A 17,703-nucleotide genomic window follows, 5' to 3' on the forward strand; every position below is an offset into this window, starting at 1 on the left:
AAAAAGAAGAGGAAAGGGCACGAGGGAATCATAGCATGAACGTGCTTAGTCAAGACTGAAAGGCACAAAAATTGTTTCAAAACTTCTAGTCTCAGAAGAGCCATTTACAGTATATTTCATTTAATAACAGTAGGCTTTTTTGGAAAAAAGCAATTTGAATAGAAGAAGTTATATTTTCAATGCTTAAAGCTACTTACTGTTCCAATTTTTTCCCTTTTATGTGACCACAAGTCATTCCTAAGTAAATTTTCTGAGATATTACAGAGGAGTCAATGATAATCTAATAAGAAAGAATATTTACTTGCTTTTGTCTTGGTGTTGATTAAGGAAAGAACTGTTCATTCATACATGCAGAAATTGAGAACATGGATTAATCCTCCCAAAGGGATAATTTTTAAAGGGAAAGATGACCAAATCTAGGTTAGAATCCTGGTTCTCAATCTTGTGGGATCCACGAGCTATCATTTCATGGTCTTCAGAAAACTATCTTTCTTTCACTTATATCACAAAATAAGACGACTCATTAGAATGAGAGAAAGATGACTAATTCCCTGGATGAAACTGAAACTAATACTTATATTCTATATAATCTGGCATCATTTATCATAATGCAAGTATAGAGTTATTCGACATCAGAACCAATAAATTACACCAATGTAACATATATGCAGTATGTGAAGATTTACAAGATTCATATATGTACATCATGTATGTATATTTCCACATATGTGTGGATATATACATATTTATTTCCTTCCCCCCTTTTCTTAGAATAATGCTTTTAATTATATATTGGGGAGGAGAGAAGAACAAGCATTTATTAAATACCTTCTATGAGTCATGCACTGTGATAAGCACTTTACAAATATCCTATCTGATCCTCACAACCACTTTAGGAGATAGGTGCTGTTATTATTGTTATCCCCATTTTACAGTGGAGGATACTGAGGTAAGACAGGGGTTAAATAATTTTCCCAGGGTCATGGGCCTAGTTTGGTGTCTAAGGTTAGATCCGAACTCAGGTTTCCTGATGCCAGCTTCAGTGCTCTGTTGTCCATGGTGCCACTGGGACAATCACACTCATTTTCCAGAAGTTAAAACAGAATTTGAGGAGGGACTTGCTCAATATGACACGGCTAATCTTTGACCCAGAAATCAGACCCAAGTGTCTTGACTCCGAGTCTAGCACTCTTTTCCATGCTACTGTTTTTATCTTTTCTCAAATAAAGCTGGTCCCACTGAATTTTCATCCTCCCTATTGCCCATTTATGATCTTATGGGATCCAATTTGTTATTTGGACAGGCCATCTATTGTCTTTCATCCTTGGTATATGATCTGCCCGGTGCCTTTTTACATGATATACTACCTCTAATACATCTTTCATTCCTGACCTTCTGCAGGGTTCCTCATTTGTCAAGTGGTTGTTCAGAAAGGGACAATGTGCTCCCCTTCTATCCCCCCCCCAAATCCTTTATATATTTTCTTTCTATTGCATAGTAGGTGACGACAAGCTTCTGTTCTTAATTTATTGTGGACTCATATTCTGATGCATATGTGATTGTGGGCAGCACTGTGGTCATCAAACATTTCTGCCCAAATAAGTAGGGATGCCCCCCCTTACTGATCAACATTCTTCAGATATGTGTGAAACTAATTCAGGTAGTTTTGCCTCTTCTTTCTCCAGTCATAGTATTGTGGTTGGTGAATGAGATACCTGTATTCAGTCAGTCATAAATGTTTATTAATCATATATTATGTGCCAGGGACTGTGCTAAGCACTGGGAATACAAGAAAGGCAAAAGTCAGTCCCTGCCCACAAGGTGTCCACAATCTAACGGGGAAACCCCCAAGCAAACAAATATATACAAACAAACACAAGGTACATGGGAAATAATTAAGAGAGGGAAGACACTAGAATTAAGAGGGATTTGGAAAGGCTTCCTGTGGGAGGTAGGACTCTAGTCGGGACCTGAAAGAAGTCAGAGAAGTCAATAGGCAGAGATGAGGAAGGACAGCATTTCAGGTGGGGTACAGGCATGAGGACAGAAAAAATACTTGGAGCTGAAAGATGGAATATTTTACATGAGGAATAACCAGGAGGCCAGTCACTGGATTAAAGAGTACATGACTGGGGGTGGGGGAGGATGGAAGGTATAAGAAGGCTGGTTTTAAATGCCAAACAGAAGACTTTATATTTGACCCTGGGGCAATAGGGAGCCCCTAGAATTTATTCAGTTTGGGGATGACAAGTATGGATCTGTGCTTTAGGAAAATCCCTTTGGTAGCTGAATAAAGGATGAGTGGGAGTGAGGGAAGACTTGTGCCTGGCAGACCCACCAGCAGGCTGTTGAGGCAATGCAGGCATTAGATGGTAAGGGCTACACCAGAGTGGGAAGAGGTAAAAGCAATAGGCCTTGGGAATAGATTATAAAGGATAATGATGGGAGATGTGAAAAGAACACAACACCCAGGTCACGAGTCTGTGGGCCTGGGAGCATGGTGGTGCATGTGACAGTGATAGGGAAGTTTATTCTTCTACTTATTTATTCTCTACAGGACTGTTAGTTCTATTAGTTACAACAAGTCAGTTATTAATTCAGGCCAGGAACATATGATATCATTAATGCTACTATGAAAGTCAGTTCGCCAGCATTTATTAATTACCTACTATGTCCTAGGTCAGCTGTGGGGTCTCGAGGCACATATGGCCCTCTAGGTGGCCTTTTGACTGAGTCTAAGTTTTACAGAAAAAATACTTTTATTAAGGGGATTTGTTTTGTGAAGTTGGGATTCAGTCAAAGGCTATGCTAAGAATTGAAAGAATAATTTCAGAATCATCTAAAGATTTGTATAGGATATCAAAGATCCCCCATCCAGACTTTCCTTTGAGAACCAGTTTTTTTAGAGTCAATATGAATTTTAACACACATGACTTCAATAAAAAGCTAATGATGAAGAAAATGAGCAGATCCTTTTTTTTATTTAAGCAATTAATAGTTAAAGGTAATTGACTTTTGCATTCAGCCATAACATTGATGTCGGTCTTATTGTTCACACATTTAAGTGTAGCTGGCATAATCAATAGGTACCAGCCTTGATGTTTTCCACATTTTTGCAAATAAGCATGCATATTGATTTTCAGGATGACATGGATGGTAGACAGTTGTCTGCAATGCTGGGAAGATATGGGTTTAAGACCTACCCCTAACTTTCTGGCTTTGAGCGAGTCATTTAAGATCTCATTGTTCCAGGAAACTCTTTGATGACACTTTGACTTGCCCAGGAGGGGCCAAGTTGCATTAGCAGAAGGAGTTTTCTTACCTGGGAGTTTCCTATTCCAATGATATTACATTTCCAGTCCTCTGCCTTCTCCTTTACATACCCTTTGGCCAGGGTCCTGAGAACGATTCTCCAGCTCTGCCTGCTCCACTCCAGCTTAGTTTGCCAGATTCTGTTGTGCATTTTTTGGCAGTGATATCTTTTTAGCTGGAGTCTCCTCTTTGTGTTTTTTATGTAGCATTTTGTTCATTCATCCCTTTTGTTACTGGCCTATTAACCATTATATAGTGGATAGAGTCTACCATAGTGGAAAGAGAAGTGAGAATATAGATTTGGTAAAAACTTTGGAGAGAGCTGGTGCTGTAGAAAACAAATGGTACATCCAGGGACTCAATGGCAGATCTTTTAGGGTTTAGAATCAAGTGAGGAAAAACTCCTTTGACATTTATGTATGCTTTTATTTGATTTATGCAATGCAAAGAAAATAGCTTATGAGTCCCAAGATCATATGCTCTCTTAAAGAAGGAAATTGAGAAAATCATTTTTGGGAACCATCAGGGTATCTCACTGCTCTCTTACCAGAAGGATGTTGGCCTAGATTCCACTGGTCCAACTGCTTTTCAGCATTATTTATTTTGTGCTTATGAAGGTTAGATCATTTTAGGTTACAAAATGATCACGTGGATGCCATCAATAGATCTAAGTTCTGGCAGTGGGGAATTCAATTCAGCTCATCTAAGAAGTCCATAAGTATCATTGACCTATCTAGTTGTGTCTATAAATTAACAGTAGTTATTTAGAATAGTTACCTTATCCAAGGAGAACAGATGTAAACATTTAGTAAATCAGTTAGTGTTATCCTGTCTTATTTATTCACCAGCCACAGCTGAGTGAAATATAACAGGTTCTGTCTAGTAGTTAAATCCCCGAGTGGCAAACACAAAATAAAGTCAGTTTAATTCAGTCTTTAAAGTCAGGAACACTTAGAAATCTGGCTGCTGTTGTTCAGCTATAGTTTTGGAGCCCCGGTACAGCTTCCAACTGCCCAGGCTCTGTGCATCTCCAGAAGCACTCAGTGACACCCTCCTGGGGCTGCCATTTGTGTTTCCAGGACCCTAGCTATGGTAATGAAGGAGAGCCAGAAGGGGGTATAGTTAGCCTGCTGGCATCATAAATGAACATTGTCGTTGGTGAAATTGTGGGAGGCAGGCCATCACCTCGCCAACACCGGCTCCTTCTCTTCATGGTGGATTTTTCTTCATTCTGTACAAACCTCTCTAGTTTTAGGCCACGGCTGCAAGTTCTATTTTTCTCTCTTCTGTCTAGCTGTTTGCTTTTATTATCCTCTTAACTCTGGGTCACAGCATCCAGTTTGCTCTCTGAATCCACATCCCAGACCTCAGGAGGTTTCTTTTCCAGGGCTCTTTTAATACAGCTCTAATTCCAAACCAGAGCAACCCATTCCCCTTCCTTTTATCCAGATATGGCCAAGCCATCTTTTGTATGCAAGCCATCCAGGTAAAGGCCCTCAAACCTGCTACAACAATTGGAACCTACTCTCCAAAGAACTGTGTACACTCTGAGGATTTTTTGAGGCCTCACAGGCAGCAAAGAAGTGGGTGTCCCCTTGTATCCACCCCCTTCCCCCAAGTCACTATCCTAGCTTGTACCCTATTTTCCTCTCACTGGCACTATTGGATAATCCTAACGGCTTCCAATCCTCTCTTCAGTTCATCCTTCACATAGCTTTCAAAATTATCATTGTAGCTGGAACTGGAAGCACTGGTTCAGATCCCATCTTTGATGCTTACAGTGGGACCTTGGTGAAGTGATTTCACCTTTTGCAGCCTCAGTTTCTTCAACTGTAAAATGAGCGACTTGTACAAGGTACCACTGAATATCCTTTTGAGTTTTAAATCTATAATTCTATTGCTCAACAAATCCTTGTGCACCATAATTAATTCTGGATGGATAAGAGTGATGAGGCAACTATATTTATCAGTCAGGGTAAATACAGATAGGGGCTGAGGCAGATAGTTACTAAGATCATTGAATATACCTTTTGCATTTGGCAGTCACTGAAAAGTACCAGGAATGGCCTCATTATGTTCAAAGTAGAGGCCATGGGAACCAGAGTTCATTGTGCTTCCCCAGAGCTGGTAGAGGCTTTCTTCAATGCTAGTCTACTAAGCCCTGGGGATTTGAGTTCCAGAGAGGTGTTCCAGTGTGGGAGACTGGCTTCTAAAATCTAGGTAACTCCTCAAGACAGACAAGTTTCATGAGGCAAAGTTTTAGGGAATCAAATACTGGGCTTAGCATCAGGATGATCTGAGCTTGCCTTAGACATTTGATAGCTGTGTAACTCTGGGCAAATAACTCAACCTTTCTGTGTCTTTGTTTCCTTATACGTAAAATGTGGAGGTTGGATTTAAAGGCTTACTTTCCAGCTCTAAGTGATTCCATGCTCTGGTGACCCTCACACTTCCTTTTTAGCACTCTGCAGAAAAAAATATGAAAAGGAAGCCTTGTTTTAAGCCAGTGAGTAACCCAAGTCCCTGACCCATGCCTTGTGTATATAAGGAAGAGAGTGGGGGGTATTATAACCATGCTTAGGCCACTGGGTTGTTCTGATGATACAATGAGATAACTTAAGTAATGCTTTTTGCAAATCTTAAAGCTCTAATGTATATTAATGTGAGCTATTATTATACCTGACTCTGGGACTGGCCCTCCATGCACCATGCTTTGTTGTCTCTCTTTAATGTTATAACCAGTACATTAGTGCATTATAGCTTCTGAGGAATTATCTAGTAGAAAAGAATTCTTGAAAACATCCCTCACTCATCAGGCTTTAGGGGCTACAAAACTGGAGTGTGAACACAAACACACACATACACACACACTTTATTGTGAACAGCTAAAATGTTCACCAAGTGCCAACTGTAAGCTCTGAGGACTGTCCAGACAAGGATTTCCTGGACTTCTTCCTATGAGTAATTTTAGGGTAGTCATTTTTGTCAAAAGATTATAAGGAAGTAGCATACAAGAGAATTCCTTCCATTCAAAACCAGCATAACTTTTACTGTAGACCCTCCTAGCTCTATGTGTGACCTCTGCAGAAATGTCCATAGATTTGTGATGTGTCACTGATCTTCTTTAAGACTGAAGATGGAAGGGGCTGCTAGGTGGCGTAGTAAATAGAGCACTGGCCCTGGAGTCAGGAGGATCTGAGTTCAAATGCAACCTCAGACACTTAACAATTACTAGCCGTGTGACCTTGGACAAGTCACTTAACCCCAATTGCCCTGCCTTCCCTCCTCCAAAAATAAAAAAAAATAGAATAAAAAAAGATCGAAGATAGAAGTGACCTTTTTATATAGAAAGCTGAAGGATGTACTATAGGGTTATTTACAGAGAAAAGCATGAGCTTTAAAAAAATTGTTCCCACATCCTTTGACTTGTAGTTGTTTTCATGGAAACTGAATTGTGGGCTTGCTCTTCATTAGGTCAGGCTGTGGTCTGCCTGACCAACTCTAATAAGCCGCTTGTCTCCATTAAAATGATTTTTGTCACCAGAGGCAGGAGTCCAGAAAAAGCAGAAGCCACACATGGCCTTCTTTACTTCAGCTCTTTTCACACTGACTGGGAAAAATGGAACTACAAGAAGGAAAAGTCTGTCCAAATAAATAAATGAGCAAACGAATAAACAAATTATATATATGTGTGTGTGTGTGTGTGTGTGTGTGTGTGTGTGTTTGTGTGTGGAGAGAGAGAGAGTTTTTGTGTATAATGAAAATGTAACTTGCTTATTTTTCTTTTGTTATTGCCCCACTCTGATGTTAACCTTAGTGACATGAGCTTCTGGTGTTTCTTGGGCTATTGTTATTGCTTGCATTTGTCATCTGCTTGACCTTTGTTATTTCTGGGGGATTTTTTTGCCCCTGTTTCCCAGATTGATAAATTTCAAGTGGAAGCAGTATCTCTGGGAAAGCTGAAGAAGGCACTGTTGCTTTGTGAGGCCACTGACCTACCGCAGTACTGGTACTGTGAAAAAGTCATTGTCAGAGAGCCGATGAAGGAATCAGAGTCCGTATTCAACTGTGAAAGGTAAGGTTAACCCTCTAGTGCTATGTTTAATCTTTCTCTTCTCAAATATGTTATTCTCTTAGAATTACATTCACCTCATAGCTGGCAAAATTTTACAGAACTGTTTGATTTTTATGGGAAAAGGTATATTTTACATTTTCCACATGATTTAATATTCTGCCACTGATAACTTAATTTAGTGATCTACTGGTAATTACTGAAAAGAGAGTCCATATCCCTTCATATCTTCTTGATGAAACAGTGCAATGTGCTTCAATGCTATAGGAATAATGTCACTTAAAGCCTGAAATCTACTAAGCAAATAGTGAGGATAAATCACAGAAATAAGTTTTTAAATTAAAACCTAATCCATTATCAGAAGAGTCAGTGAACTCCGATCTTAAAAACAGGATTGTCTTGTTGGTGTTCTTTCAAAAGAGGAAATCAGCAGGAAGGAAATGAGACCCAGAAAGGCAAAACAGTTCACTTAGAAAAAGTCAGGAAGAAAGATCCAGTACCCAAGGGCGGCAGCAGCTCAAGACCTTAGCAGGAATTGGTGCAAGGGAGAATGTATTAGACAGGGCAATGCAACAGGGACTAAGGGAATTCCATTATAAAAGACCAAAGAACAATGAGATACCAAACCCAGACAGCAGTAACAAGAATTCTCTTTGGCTGCTTATTACTCATAGGCACCAAATTGCATCTTTCCTTTATTCAGCATCTTCTTCAGTCTGGTCCTTCCTTTGTATTCTCGCAGTCATTACCCTAATTCAGATCCTTATTTTAAGATTATTATTATGTTATTGTTGGTGTTCTTATTGTTGTTATCATCATCACTATAGTCATTGTATATATTCTTCAGTCTGGGCTCCTTGTTCCAAATTTCTTCCTTTTAATCTCTTACGTGACTGCCAGCTTACTCTTGATAAAGAATTGCTTTGAACTCCCTTGTTCAAAAATTTCTAGTGGTTCTTGCTATCTACAGAATAATGTCTAAAGTTTTCTGTCTGGCATTCAAGGCACTCCACAGTCTGGCCCCATTCTTCTATAACAGCCTTATGATATAAGACGATTATTGGATATGTAGGGTAATAGAAAGTGAACAGTCAAGGATGAGTCTGAGGTTATGACCTGATGGGAAGGATGGTAGTGCCCTTGATAATAATTAAAGGTATGGCAGTCAATGAGACAAGTTATGTCATTATCTCTCTGACGTCATGGTCCTCTTCCAGAAAAAAGGGACAAACACAGTCTGTGAGTAGTCTTCTCTTCCCGTCCTCTGTCTTCCCTCCCCCACCTCCACCTCTCTTCCCCACCTCCTCTCCCTCATCCTGCCTTGTTCCCCTCTCCTTTCCCATCCTCTCCTCCCCTCCCCCTTCCCCTCCTCTTCCCTTCCTCTTCCCTCCCCTTTCCTCTTCCTTCTCCCTCCCCTCCCCTTACCTGAGCTTTCCCTGTCCAAAGGAAGATACATTTTGATGGCTGAAAGGCACCTCATTAGAGGTTTACTTGCTAGATTTCTTTCTAGAAGACAAAGCCTTAAATCCAATTCACTGGGGAGCTCATAGATTGGACAATAGTAGGTCCCTGCCCTCCTAGTTTGGAGTGAATGTAAATAGTAGCTGTTTCTCTTTTGGCTAGCAACCCTGAAGGTCTTCCCCTCTCAGTTTGAGAATGAAGGACAAACTCAAACTTGCATGGGAGATACTGGTAGCTTGAGAGTTTGAGACAGGCATGACGTTTTGCCTTCCTGCTTCATGAGAGGATATATACTGTTCTTGCCTTTGTTCAGGGAGAAGCCTTTAAAGAAAGAGAAAAGACTTTTAAAGGTTGACAAGTGAGGGAAAGCAGCCTCCTTAACATGTCCCTTATTTCCAGTTTCCCTCACTGGATACTTCAGGGAATTTCTTCTTGGGGGAAAATGGGATTTATCTCTTGGTTGAGCTTTGATATTTCATTCCCAGGAAAGAAGTCATTCATTTTGAATATTTTTGGTATATTATAATTAGTATAACTTTTCTGAATTCCTTTTGCTGTTTGGTTGTACAAGCAGGTTTACTCATTCTCTCTCTGTGATGGTGCCTGGGTAGCTAGTATTTGGTGGTAATGGGGCAAGATTTTATATATGTTTCTCTTTAAGGAATAACAACCTGAAAAGCAGCTTGCAACAAAAACATACCAACCCCTAGTAATTCATTTAGACTAGAAATATTTAAAGGGACAATAGATTGATATAATTCTCTTAGAAGAAAACAAAGCCAATTTCATGAACCATTTTCCTGCTCTCCATCAAGGAAGGAATCAAAGTTTCCTTGAGAGGGATGGCAGAAGTCCCAATATACCTACTAAACCTCCCTGCAAGCCACACATAGATAGCTCCGTGTTGACACATCCATATTCCAAGTGGGTATCATATAAGCCCTACATATGTATTTGAAGAGGAGGGACTGAGAAGTCCAGAGATGAAAGATTCCTTTATGAATATTTTTTGGCCCCAGCTTTTGCTCGAAGGCTGTTCTTTCCTGTTAGCAAGAACTCCATGGAGCTGATGCAGCATTTAGGGCACAACGGCAACATTGTGACCTACAGAGGCATGGCCAAACAATTAGTTACTCAACAGTTGGTAAACTCATTCACTTTTAAGGACATTGAGCTCTAGGGTTTCTGGATGACTTAGCACAAGGATATTTGTGGTCTAGACAACTTGGGTGAAAATTACTATCCTGGGTGATCAAATGAGATAATATTTGTAAAAAGTGGGCAGCATAGAGCCTGGTACAGAGCAGTACTGTAAAAATGCTTATTCCCTTCCTTTCCTTTCCCGTTGTCTATAGAAGGCAGAGAGCTAAAAGCTCCAAATAGTTCTGAAGTCTTACTGCAGGATTGCCCAGTCCTTGCTTCTGAAGACCTTTCTTCAGGTCTTCAGAAGGAAGCCTTTAGTTTCCTTCAAACCAATTTTTAATATGCAATAGTACTGGAGAATGAGTAACCATGCATCAGGAACTGCTGGTGGAGGGCAGGGCAGGCAGGCTGCATACTCCCTAAATCATCTCTGAACCAGGAGCTGTCTCGACCTTAGTATCTCTATTGAACATCACTTCTTCCCAGGAACATTCCTACTACCCAAGGCTGGGTTGAATTTGAAATTAAATGATGAGAGACCATCAGATTCTGGCACTGTCACTAGGACTGACCATACTCTGATGACACTGAGGGGATGACTAACTTGGAGTTTACTTTTCTTATGCCAAAATAAAAAGTTAAATTATTGGTATTCAGGAGAATCCTCTCAATACGGAGCCACCTTCAGCCTCATAGCTAGTGCTTTTACTCCCTGAAATGAATTTGTGGAATCAATGAAATAGAAGCCATCACACTGCAGCGGGAGGAGCATTGACTTTGGAGTCAGAGAACTTGGGTTCAAATCCTACCTCTAATACCACATGTGTGAACTCAGGTGACGACATTTGGCTTCCCTAGGCCTCAGTGTCATCATCTGTCAAATGGAGCTGGAAGGCCTCTGGGGTTCCTTCCAGCTGTAGACTCTATAATCCTCTCATATTTTTGGTTCCAACCTCAGAGGCCATCTAATTCTATCCATACCTGCCTGGGAATCTGGCCTATAGGATTCCCAACAAGTGATTATGTGTAGCCTATGCTTAAAGATCTTTAGGAAGGGAAACCCACTATCTTCCAAGGTGGCCTGTTCCACTTTGGGTAGCTCTAATTGTTAGGAACTTTTTCTTTTCATTAAGCCAAACTCTGAGTCTCTGGGGCCAAGTAGAACAAGTGTTATGCCTCTTCAGATACTTGAAGAGGACTATCTGTTCTTCCTCCCCTCCAGTTTTCTTTTTCCTAAGTTGACTATCCCCAATTCCTTCCATGGTTCTTCATGTATCATGAATGACTCTAATGTTCAGTTCATATATCCATTTTGGTTTATCATAGTATATGATATAAGTGTTGGTCTAAACCTAATTTCTGCCAAACTACTGTCCAGATCTCCTCATAATTCTTATCAAATAGAGAATTCCTTCCCAAGTAATTAATGTTCTCCAGTTTATTAAATAATGTGTTACTGAATTAAATTGTTTCTTATTTTTCATTAAGTCTCTTACATTGATCTACTTTTCTGTTTTTTTAAAAACAGTTTTAAAAACTAGTTTGTTTTTTTCTTAGTCCATTAAATTAATTTTTGAAAGTGTACACAAAAATGTTGAACCATTTCATGCATCTTTAGCAGCTGGAACATCTCCACTCTTGCTGTTTCTGTATATTTCACTTGTGCTCTGTCCTTAGAAACTAGCTTAATCAGACCTTTACTAAGCATTTTCAGGAAGGCTGCCTGGACTAGAGGACCCTAGATATGCAGTTTATCTGAGACTACTGCAGAGTGATAAGTTTATAGTTGGGGACCTCCTTGCAGAATTTGTCATACATTGCTTTGTCAGACAGAACCACATTGTTGAACTTGCCTCAGACCACTTCTTAGCTTTGCCCCCAGATTCATTCATGGGATCTTTGTCCTTCTTGACTGAGTTGCCGACATCTTTCTTTCTTATCATCCTTGGGCAGCATGGTGAGACTTCATGAACTCCTGCTGCTACTACATCAAAGCTAAGATGTCAGACCTATCAACTAGTTTCAATGACTACTTCTCTAGAGTATGAATTGTGGACTAGAGATGTTATTTCCCTTTTGTCTTTTGTGATTCTAGGTATTTTGTTCCTCCGAGGGAATTTTCTTCTTTTTCTTCTACTTTTATAAAGTATTTCTTTCATAGTTTTGATTGTTATAGCACACAATCTATAAACTAATTTGGGTATTATCATCATTTTTCATTATGTTGGCATGGGTCAGCCATTACAATTGAATATCCTTCCACTTAAATAATTTTTTAAAAAGAGATTTCTGCAATGGTATCCTTACATGAAGGTCATGAGTGTGACTTAAGATCAACTCCCAGGTGTTTTATGCATTTTATTGTTATTTTAAATGGGATTTTATGCCTTATTAACATACAATATTGCTCTATACCGCCTTGATTTTATGTGTTCTGTTTCTTTTGTAGACCTTTCCTGAGCTGGATTCTTGATGGATCCTATCCTACAGAGGCTGAGTGATACTTGTGAAGCCAATTTTGCTTCCCTGTATTAGGATCTTTTGTTCACCTTGATCGTTACCTAAACATTGTGCTTTTGTATCTAGGCAGCTGAGGATGTGTATTTTATTACTAGTTTCTTTCTTGATTTTTGACTCCTGTGAATTACAGGTTTTCTTCTTCCTATATTCTAATTAATTTCTATGATATCTTGTTCGGTACACATAAAAGCAGGTTTTCCCCTCTCCTTTCCTTTTCATTTGAAATATCTTTTGATCATATTTCTAAGATTAACAGAAGATGAGTATTAATTCTTATTAGTTGTGTTCTCCCCCTGGCCAAGAGCCCATCATTATTGTTTTGTGAGCTGTGGTCCAGAAATCCAAATCCTGTTCTTAACCATCTGTCCAGTTACCAAATATGCCTCTCTGACCTAAGGTCCTTATCTTAAATTGGCAATAATGAAGAAAATGTCACCTATACCCTCCAAGTTTTTTTTAATTTTTTGAATAATACTTCACATTCATTAGCAATATTTCCTAGATTCTTTCTGCCAGCATTATTTGTCCCATGCCAATCACCAGAAGTGGTTAATGGGCATCAGGTCTGACAGTTCTCAGAAAATTTTCTCTAAGACTCTAAAAGGACATTATGCCCCCCTATTATTAACATGAGTTCAACAAATAGACACTTCAGTATCCCTCAGAGCATCACAAGTCAACCAATTTCATTTCTTCTTCCTCTTCCTCTTATTGGATGATTCCCTCCCTGATGCCCCCTATGCAAGATTTGTCCTTGGTTGATATACAAACAACTATTTCCTTTTTCGAAGTTTCAGCTTTGTCCTTTACATTATGAACCTCATAGTGAAGATATCCCTTCTTGTCTCTTTGTAGAGATGGAGTTTATGAATATAAGCTGGGAACATTGAATATAATGTGAAACTTTTGTGATAGCTTAGCTAGTTTTGATAAACTGTTTTCTCCACCCCCAATTTTAAAATACTTTGTTATTCAAGATTGTTCTTTGAAAAGGGAGTGGAGGAAGAATAGGAATTGATGGAAAACCTGAGATATGCTGGGTGTTCTGGAGAATGTAGTTCCCGCTATTAGGAAAGCTAAGTATAGGAAACTGAGCTTCAGTAGGCCAAGACCTTTTGGTCCACATTAAGTCCAGCACCAATATGGTGAGCCTCCTGGAGTGCTTGGGGCAGGGTGGGAGGAGGTAAACCAGGCTGCTTGAGAAAGATTGAAGTGACCCAGACCAGAAATGGAACAGGTCAAAATTTTTGTTAACCAGCAATGGGGTTGACCCATGAATAGCACTTTTGTCCTGGGTGAGATAGGGAGATCCAGTGTCAAATATTAAAAAACAAAAACAAAAACATGAAAACTATTTCCAAGCCTGGCATGCGTTGGGAATTGGAGATGTTGTAAAAGCAAAATTTGTTGTTGTTCACTCATTTTAGTAGTGTCTGATTCTTGGTGACCCCATTTAGGATTTCCTTGGCAAAGATACTGGAGTAGTTTGCTATTTCCTTCTCTGGTTATTTTTTTAGATGAAGAAACTAAGGCAAACAGGGTTAAGTGACTTGCCCAGGGTCACACAGCTAGTAAGTGCCTAAGACCAGATTTGAACTTGGAAAGATGAGTCTTCTTGACTTCAGGCTTGGCATTGTATCATATTTTCTTCTTGTGAGGGATGAAAATCTTCACCTTGAAAAAAGAGAACAGTGATTTGGGGGGGAGTTGAATCCATTGACTCTATAGAGGTTATTACAACATTTTCTTGCCCTCCCTACTTGGTGAAATCATGAACCTCTACTCATTCCCCTGTTGTTCTTGTTGATACCTCCTCCATCCAATTACATCAAATACCTTCATTTCACAAATGAAGAAACTAAGGTCAAAAAAGAAGAGACTGACCCTAGGTTACACAGGTTATAAGTAGCAGAGCCAGGATTCAAAACCTCATGCATTCAACTCTCAGTGATTTTTCCACTATACTATATGCTTTACTTCATCAACATGATGGGTTAAATACTGTTTGGGTTGATTTGGTGACCTTCTTCATTTATAGCATTTTTTTCAATGGGATAGTATATTTTGAGTTGTAAGCAATTATATGAGAAGGAAACTTCTGAGCATAAATTTTTCCCATGTGTATGTGTATGTGTGTATCAATAATTAGAGTAATAAATAGAAATCATCTGTCTGGCAACCTCAAATATACAGAACATATCTTGTTCAGAAGTTAGCCAAGAGGTTCTCTGGGTAGCCAAAGCAGACAATAATAAGGTACATGTCACCGAGGACACTGGGGAGGAACTCACTTAAGATCATTTAGGGCTGTGACTTTCCCTTTAGCTGCAGCCTACCTCATGCCTGACTCCAAGAAAGGGAAATACCTGTGCTTTGCTCACTTGAAGACAGAGGCTTATCATTATTTCAGGAGAAATCTGGACTGTCATCTGTCTCCCTCTTAATTGCACCCTAAACTGAGATACGTGGCTTTCAAATTCCCAGCTAGTCTGCACTGGAAAATCTAAATTGTTTTTTATAAAAACTTCAGTTACTTAAATCTGCTTCCCTTCTAGGTCTGTTCTTAACACTAATATTCAAGTAAGTAAGAGTAGCACAGATTTGAATAGCTACCTGGCTATTTTAAATATGTTGTCACACATATATAGAAAAGCTCTTGAAACAATACCAATTAAAGAGATTTTTTAAAAATAGATTTTTTATGTATTGTTCTTAGATCACCTACATTTTCAACTTAATTGCTCCTTTTACCCTCCCAAGAAATCTATTCTTTATAATGAATTTTTTTTCAAAAAAATTAAGAGAATTATTTTTAGCAAAATTGATTAATACAGAAAAACAAACCTGACATTATTTGCAATGCTTCACGCCAATCAAGTCTCCAGCTCTTCAAAGGAACAGAGAGAATTGTCTTCTTAAAACTCTTTCTTTGAGGCCAGGTCTGATGTTTGTAATTTTGCAGGATTCATTTTTCGTTGTTTTGTGACTGTTCTTTTCTTTTATAATATTGTAGTCAGGCAGCTAAGTGATTCAGTAGATAGAGTGATGGTCTGGACGTCAGGAAGACCTACATTCAAATCTGCCCTCAGGTACTTACTTGCTGTGTGACCCTGGGCAAGACACTTCACCTCTTTGCCTTGATCCACTGGAGAAGGAAATGTCAAACCATTCTAGCATCTTTGCCAAGAAAACTCCACGGACAGTTTGGCACACAGGATCACGAAAAGTTGGGTGCAACTGAACAACAACAATGAAAAGTCACGCATATTGCTTTCTGGGCTTTGCTTACTTCACTCTGCATCAGTTCATAAAAGCCTTCCGTGCTTTCGTGTATTTATCATATTTGTCCTTTCTTAAAGCGCAACAACATCGGTTACTTTCACGTACCACAGTTTGTTTAGACATTCCCATTAATGTGCACTGATCAACCGCCACAGGAGTACCTTGATGGTTCTCAATCAAAGCTTATTCAAAATTATAACAAGAATCATTTCCATTTCTTCACTTCTATTTCCTGCTTTTTGAGATTGCTATGAAAAACAAGCAAGACCATATTGTGATAATGATTTTAGTAAACCCTCAATGATTGCACAAATATCAGTTTTCATTATTACTATCAAGAACCAAAAAAAGTATGCCAGTGTGTATTTGGGGTAAGGGTGGGTAGTGACATTTAGTGTAGGATACATCACAGTATCCTTTCAGGATGCTATCGTTGTTTTTCAATTATTTCAGTCATGTCTAACTTTTCATGATCCCATTTGGGATTTTCTTAGCAAAGATACTGGAATGGTTTGCCATTTCCTTCTCTGGTGGTCCCATTTCATCAGGCGTTCAGAGGTTAAGTGACTTGCCCAGGGTCACAAAATGTTAACCAAAAACAGTATCACAAGTCCACGAGACATATGTTGCAACTAGATTTATTACAAGAGAAATAAACATGCATGTGGAACTCTTAAGTAAGAACATAGAGTTCACAGTCCAGGTTTGCACATTTATGACAGTACAGCAAAGGAAAGAGGAGAAAGCAGAAATCTCCTCCCAAAGCGGGGTGGCATGGGAGGGGGAAAGGTTCAATAAAGGTGAAAAAAGGACAAAACCCTTCTCAAAGGGGAGGAGCAAGGCAAGCAAAGGCTATGTTCTTTTCCCTTGGGAACTGCTAGACCATGAAGATATGATGTTTCTTTAGCTACAAGGACTCAGCTACACAAACCATTTCTCAGCCTACTGCAGACTGACCGGTTCCTGTCTTGACTCCCAGTGACGCACAAGGAGGGAATCCAGCTTGGGGTGCAAACAACATATTATGTCAGCTCAGCTTTGGCTTCATCCTTGACATATTCAGGGCCTCTGCATACTTTGGGTCCAGTGTTTCTGAAAAATATGGTAATTATAAAAAGAAAATTTCAGGGCACCCCTTAACATTCCTCAACAACAGCTAGGGAAAGTCTGAGGCTGGATTTGAGCTCAGGTTTTCCTGCCTCCAGGCTCAGTGCTCTATCTAGGTCTTGACTTCTATATTATTGCTACACTGTATATTACCTGATGTCTACTTTCTGAGTTTCAGTGTCCTCATCTATAAAATGGGACCAGCTGATTTTAAAGTTTCCTTTTAGTTCTAAATTAAGTAGTTTTATGTTTATACTGATGAACTTTTGATAAAATATCTCCTACTATATGTGTGGAAAAGGTAGATAAATATGTATTACACTAGTATGCAACCAGATTGATTCAGAACTTTTTAGATAGTTCACTCATTGTCAACATGGCAGGATATCTCTAATAGCATGTTCCAGGGATCTGTGCTTGTTTCTCTGCTGCTTTAACATTATTTTTTTCATGCTTTGGATAAAGGCATAAATGATATGTGAAATTTGTAGATGAAAAAAATCTGGGAGAAACATCTAACATTCTGGTAGATGGAGTCAGCATCCAGGAGGACTTCAATAGGCAAGAGCACTAGGCTGAATGTAATGATATGAAACTCAATCAATCAGGATAAATGTAAAATCTTGCACTTGGGTATAAAAAGTCAACTGCACAATGCAGTAGAGGCATCGATAGACAGCAGTTCTGAGAAAAGATCAGGAACTTTTAGTGGACCAAAATCTCTGTAGGAGTCAGTAATAGGCTATGGCAGTTAAAAATGCTGATGTGATCTTGAGTTTTATTGTAAGAGGCAAAAAGTTCTAAAA

The 17,703-nt window shown here is 39.2% G+C and overlaps 1 protein-coding gene across 1 annotated transcript in view; it reads left to right on the forward strand.

Moving 5' to 3' along the window:
* Nucleotides 1–17,703, forward strand: part of LOC138170116 (lipoxygenase homology domain-containing protein 1-like) — a 657,842-nt gene that overhangs the window by 172,047 nt on the left and 468,092 nt on the right. The window contains exon 21 of the mRNA XM_069099511.1: nt 7,233–7,387. Within this exon, the coding sequence (XP_068955612.1) occupies nt 7,233–7,387 (155 nt within the window). The remainder of the gene's footprint in view (nt 1–7,232; nt 7,388–17,703) is intronic.

The sequence above is a fragment of the Petaurus breviceps genome, unplaced genomic scaffold (assembly GCF_028583685.1).
Source record: "Petaurus breviceps papuanus isolate PSGF00001 unplaced genomic scaffold, PetGlider_PUasm1.0 38, whole genome shotgun sequence".
In the NCBI taxonomy this organism is placed as follows: Eukaryota; Metazoa; Chordata; class Mammalia; order Diprotodontia; family Petauridae; genus Petaurus; species Petaurus breviceps.